The sequence below is a fragment of the Amphimedon queenslandica genome, unplaced genomic scaffold (genome assembly GCF_000090795.2).
Source record: "Amphimedon queenslandica unplaced genomic scaffold, v1.1 AMPQUscaffold_11707, whole genome shotgun sequence".
Classification (NCBI taxonomy): Eukaryota; Metazoa; Porifera; class Demospongiae; order Haplosclerida; family Niphatidae; genus Amphimedon; species Amphimedon queenslandica.
In genome coordinates this window covers 487-6,105 of record NW_003548051.1, presented here as the reverse complement: position 1 = coordinate 6,105, position 5,619 = coordinate 487, and the positions used below count along the sequence as shown (strand labels likewise).

Genomic DNA, 5,619 nt, shown 5'->3' with positions numbered 1-5,619 from the left:
TGCGACCAACAATACCAACCTATAAATGTAAGTAATCTAATTATTAGAGCCTTATATAAGTTTGTAAACATATCTAACAGGATCATCAACTGACACTTTCATGCTTGCATATGGTCAACACTACACTCACTGCAATACTGATTCAAATGAAAAATTTAAAGCTTCTACTTATAACTCAAATTTTAATCAAAAATTAGCTCAAAATATTCCTAATCGTATGATTTACTGCGGAATTTGATTAACTTAAGTAAAAATGATATGGGTCACAAATAAGCATTGAGTCCGACTGACTTTTTGACCACCAGGTATGTAACATGATACATTCTTTAGTACAAGATCAAGTCCTGGACGATAGCGTGTAGCATATTTATTAAATTGGATGCTACCATCTTCTGGCCATTTAGGATTTGGTCTGTTGTCAAGAATAATTTCAGGAGGCTATCATAGTATGAATTTTTTTATTCCCAGATTGCATTGTTAGTCACCTCGTTAGGTAAGTCTAGATATTCTTTGATTCTTTCAACAGACACTAAACTGCTTTCCAAATCACTTGATGTTCTTAGAGCCATAGATAAATATAAAGTGACCTGATAGTATTAAAGAGGTTATACACATTAATCAATGAACAATGTAGTACTACTAACCATAAATGCTTGGCTCAGTGACATTCCAGCTAAACCAGGGTCAATTAATCCAAAAATATGTGGATAATTGCGTTGAACAGTAACAAATAAAGCAGCAAAAAATAAAATTAGTGCACCAATGAAATCAACTTGAATTGACAACCACCTATGATTTCAAAATTTATTGCATAAGGTATATCATATAGGTTTCTACCTGATAATAGCATTTTCACTGAAATACAAAACAGCTTGGTTACTGTCTACATAAAATTCAAATTGTAACCGAAACCTTTCAGCAACATTATAAGCTCTAATGCTAGAGATACCATCAATACTCAGTCGCTTCAACTGTCTTGAAGTTGCAATGTAGAAACGCTAATATTAAGTGTGGCATTAAATCAATTAGATATGAACAATACCTGGACAATTAAGTAAACAATTGTTATTGGCACTACAACTATGAGGAACCACGGTGAAACCACTGAAATGCTAATAATGTTACAAGTAGTTGCAAAAAGTGATAACAATATTTTTTGTAAATCTATGTTCATTTTTTCATCAGTAACTTCAATATCCTTTGTTTAAAATAGCTATAAAGTTCTACTGGAAATGATGCATTACCTTTGAGAATCTATTTATTAGTCTTCCAAGAGGTGTTGTATCAAAGAATGACAATGGTGATCGAAGTATGCTATGCAACATTCCATTATGAAATTTCCTTGAAGCTTTAATTGCTCCTAAAACTGTTGCCAAAAAAGTAAATGAAGTACACATAAATTGTATAATTCCAATTGCAGCATAAATACCAAGATTAGCCAAACTAAAGATAAAAAATATAATTTTTAATGATTTTATTGAGCTTACTGTGTGAAGTTATTGTTGCTTTTCTCATTACTCCAATGCACAACAGTCAGGATTGCACTGCTAACATACTTGAAAAAATCATTGATCATTATGCAACTTGTGTATTGCTACATCTCTGATCTTTGGAGTGTATCATGTCAAAGGACCTTGCCTCATGAACCGCTTCATATTGCATGCCTTTGCTGCATATATAGTAGTAACAAATAATTATATTTAAAAATATTTTTTGGCAATTTAAATCAAAAAAATAACATACAAGAATACAACTGACAATGTATGGTACAACAATAATTCATTTGCACTTTTATGCTTCATGTTGCTTACCGAAGGTCATTTGCTGCACAGTGCCAAATATTCCATTTGAACAATAATAATTATAAAAAACACAATAATTTAATATATCAGTTTTTAGTCTTAGTGTTGTCTTGACGCCTTTGTCCTAAAACCACAGAAAAGAAACATAACAAGGGAAATATGTACTGGAGCTTACTTGAATTATGTAAGACTCATTATGTGATGACATCAGTAGTACCTTGGTCCATTGCAAGATAGAGGTACATTGCAAGATTGAGGCACTAAAGAAAGAAAAAGGGTAGAAAGAAAGAGAGGTGCATAGCAATGAATTGTAATGGTAATTCAAATTTATTAGAAAAGTAATGATTTTCAGTAATGGTAATGGCTGTGATAATTTGTTTATTTGAGACATAGTGGCAATGGCATTCATGCACATGTATATGTACCTGTGCTTTACTCAATTAATTGAATCAGTGTCATACATGTAGGTCTGTGACAATTATCATTACAATTACCCAGGAATCCATTGACTTAAATACATGTACATTACATATCACTTACCATCATTATGCTTCAGCCAATGCAACACAGCATTAATGTTACTTTGTTGGACATATCCTAAATAATCAAATGTACATAGATTCAATAAGACACTATACTCCCTCTCACTCTCAGTACATGCACTGTACACAAGAGCACTATAGTGTGCATTGTGTCTTACTGTTACAATTTCTTTAGCATTTTATTTGCATTCCTGTTCCCACATTGCAGCAAGTGACAATGTCTGTAATATACCAATGTACTATAAAATAATAATAATAATAATAATAATAATAATAATAACAACAATGTTTGTATACATTAATGTATGTGTATGGTATTTTACAGTTGCTTACTGATACTAAAACTGTATTAACACAAGAAAGAGAGAAGACATGTGAGAGACCTAGCAAAGGAACGAGAAAGAGCAAAAGTTAGACATATGCGTACATGTGTATGAGGAGGAGAGAAAGGCTTTGGAGAGAAAAGAGACAAAGATGCACAAGGACAGGAGTCAAGGAACACAAACATGAGAAGACAGAAATATGCAATACCTATTAACAATACATACATGCATTGGGAAAGAGAAGAATTGTTTATTATAAACCAATATAACATTGCCAATAATGCTTAGAGTCAGGGTTCCTCAACAGATTTGGCATAGTCCTGATACAGGTTCTTGTCAATGGATTGTCAAATTGCTCAAAAATTGAGCCAAACACCCTGTACTATATACAGGGACACTGATCAAATTTAATCAAAAATGACAAGGAGAGAATTCTTCAATTTTTATTATTTTTTCTGATGCATATACATGTACTTATGTTGCATAGAAAATTTGAGCCAATTGAGATAAAATTTAGATTTTATCAATTTTTAATTTGCTCAAAAATTGAGCGAAACATTTTGTAGCATTATAGTACAAAGGGAAATTTGAGTCCAGTACTTCCAAATTTCTCTATTACATGCATACATGTACAGCAACATTAGAGCTGTGAACCTGGGCCACTTAGCATAACCGGTTAACTGGTCACCAATAACTGACGGTTAATCGGTTAACTGATTGTTAAATGAAACTTAATAATACCACTATAAATAAGTAAGAATAGCAAGAATTACGATAAATAATAAATTGTAGGGTTTGATTTAGTTGGCCAACACAATTTATATGCTCTTTTCAATGATATATGGCATTGTCTTTTGGGTCACAAAGGTCAATTTACTAGATATTGGAAGTGTTCTTGCCTGAAATATGATAAATTTTAACTTCACAGTGCATAAAATCATTAATTTCATAAAACCGGTTATAGCTAAAAATAACTGATAACCTAAAATTATGCTGTAACCAGTCGGTTAACCGGTTAACCTAAAACCGGTTCACAGCTCTAAGCAACATTCACCAAATTTCATCAAAAATACAAAGAGAGAATTTTATCAATTTTACAATGTTTTCTGATACACATACATGTACTTATGTTGCGTAGAAACTTTGAGCTGATTCCATTCAAATTAAATTTTTAAATAAATTTTTAAAGTTATTGCAAATGTCATGTTGTGCTGTGGTGCTAGTTGGCTCACAAAGCTCATGCTGTTTAGCTCACTTAGCATACTTTGTGGGAAACTCTGTTTAGACTACATGATTGATAACTGTGGAACCTCAAGGACATACATGTATTGTATATCAAGCCTGAGATAATTCATGTACACACAAAAAACTTCATCTTGTTTACAATTATAATTACTACCATAGACAAGGTACTATGGGAATACAATTCTAATAATATTCCTATGCACTGCTGATAGACATGCAATAAAAAAACTCAAACTACATGTGTGTATCACAACATTGTAAAAACAAACTTACATTTTTCAATTGTTGCTACTCAATGAACATTAATTGGCAAGGCCTAGATATTTTTCCCTGCTAAAAATTCACTTCATTCAGGCACAAGATTATAGGCAAAGCTATACTGATACAGGTACAGTTACACTGTACGAGACCCAAGCAATGTCACAATTACTGTACTGGGATCGAAACAATAAGATGTTTGCCAGGGATCTCATCAAAAGTCATTAGGATTTCTACATGTAGATAGACCCCACTCTGTATTAAGCATGGCAATTCATGCCGCAATGGGTTTGAAGATTCAGAAATTAATGTAATTAATTCATGAATACTATTAAACAATCATCTACACGTACATTACTATTATTTGGATTACCACAAAATGAAAGTGCCAATGGTACGATGCAGTATTTATGTATATACAGTGTAATACTGGTTCTCTGTACCAATAATAATATTAAAAGGACCGTTAGTAATCCGATTGATAATGATAAAGATTATGGAACACACACACCCAACATCACCATAGTTCACCCGCTTCGCATTTATTAACCAGTCAGTTGTCCGGAGATAGGTCGAGTATTTCCTGGAATTTGTCCAAGGCTATTGTGGAGGCTTGTTATCAATAGAAAAAGTAGGCAGGGCAAATAGTAATAACGGTTATTAAAGCAAAATGTCTGCTGAAACCAGCTCCTGATATACTCACACAGCTCACACTCACAGGCTCCTGTCATCGTCTTTGCATTAGGCAGCTCAGTCATAGGTAAGTAGATATTACCCTTTAGTTGCATAATGTCTGTCATTGCATAATGATTCTGCTGAGTTTAATAAAATTGCCTGACATTGGGGTTCATAATTGGGTTACTGTATATATATACATAAATACTGCATCGTACCATTGGCACTTTCATTTTGTGGTAATCCAAATAATAGTAATGTACGTGTAGATGATTGTTTAATAGTATTCATGAATTAATTACATTAATTTCTGAATCTTCAAACCCATTGCGGCATGAATTGCCATGCTTAATACAGAGTGGGGTCTATCTACATGTAGAAATCCTAATGACTTTTGATGAGATCCCTGGCAAACATCTTATTGTTTCGATCCCAGTACAGTAATTGTGATATTGCTTGGGTCTCATACAGTGTAACTGTACCTGTATCAGTATAGCTTTGCCTATCATGTAATCTTGTGCCTGTATGAAGTGAATTTTTAGCAGGAAAAAATATCTAGGCCTTGCCAATTAATGTTCATTGAGTAGCAACAATTGAAAAATGTAAGTTTGTTTTTACAATGTTGTGATACACACATGTAGTTTGAGTTTTTTTATTGCATGTCTATCAGCAGTGCATAGGAATGTTATTAGAATTGTATTCCCATAGTACCTTGTCTATGGTAGTAATTATAATTGTAAACAAGATGAAGTTTTTTGCGTGTACATGAATTAT

General features: G+C 32.8%; 1 protein-coding gene and 1 long non-coding RNA gene across 2 annotated transcripts; both read right to left on the bottom strand.

Moving 5' to 3' along the window:
• Positions 1–6: 6 nt before the first annotated feature.
• On the bottom strand, positions 7–1,010 carry LOC105315133 (canalicular multispecific organic anion transporter 2-like; the record flags this gene model as incomplete). The annotated part of the gene is made up of 5 exons (XM_020005132.1): positions 838–1,010; positions 645–789; positions 486–587; positions 292–438; positions 7–19 (listed from the first exon to the last, which is right to left on the bottom strand). Coding segments are annotated over exons 2-5 (286 nt in total), but the record flags the coding sequence as incomplete, so codon positions are not given.
• An 810-nt stretch (positions 1,011–1,820) lies between these two features.
• Positions 1,821–3,046, bottom strand: LOC109589010 (uncharacterized). Its single transcript, XR_002188478.1, has 5 exons — positions 2,678–3,046; positions 2,503–2,583; positions 2,343–2,399; positions 1,978–2,062; positions 1,821–1,926 (listed from the first exon to the last, which is right to left on the bottom strand). It is a non-coding gene; the product is annotated as an uncharacterized LOC109589010 (long non-coding RNA).
• Positions 3,047–5,619: the final 2,573 nt, after the last annotated feature.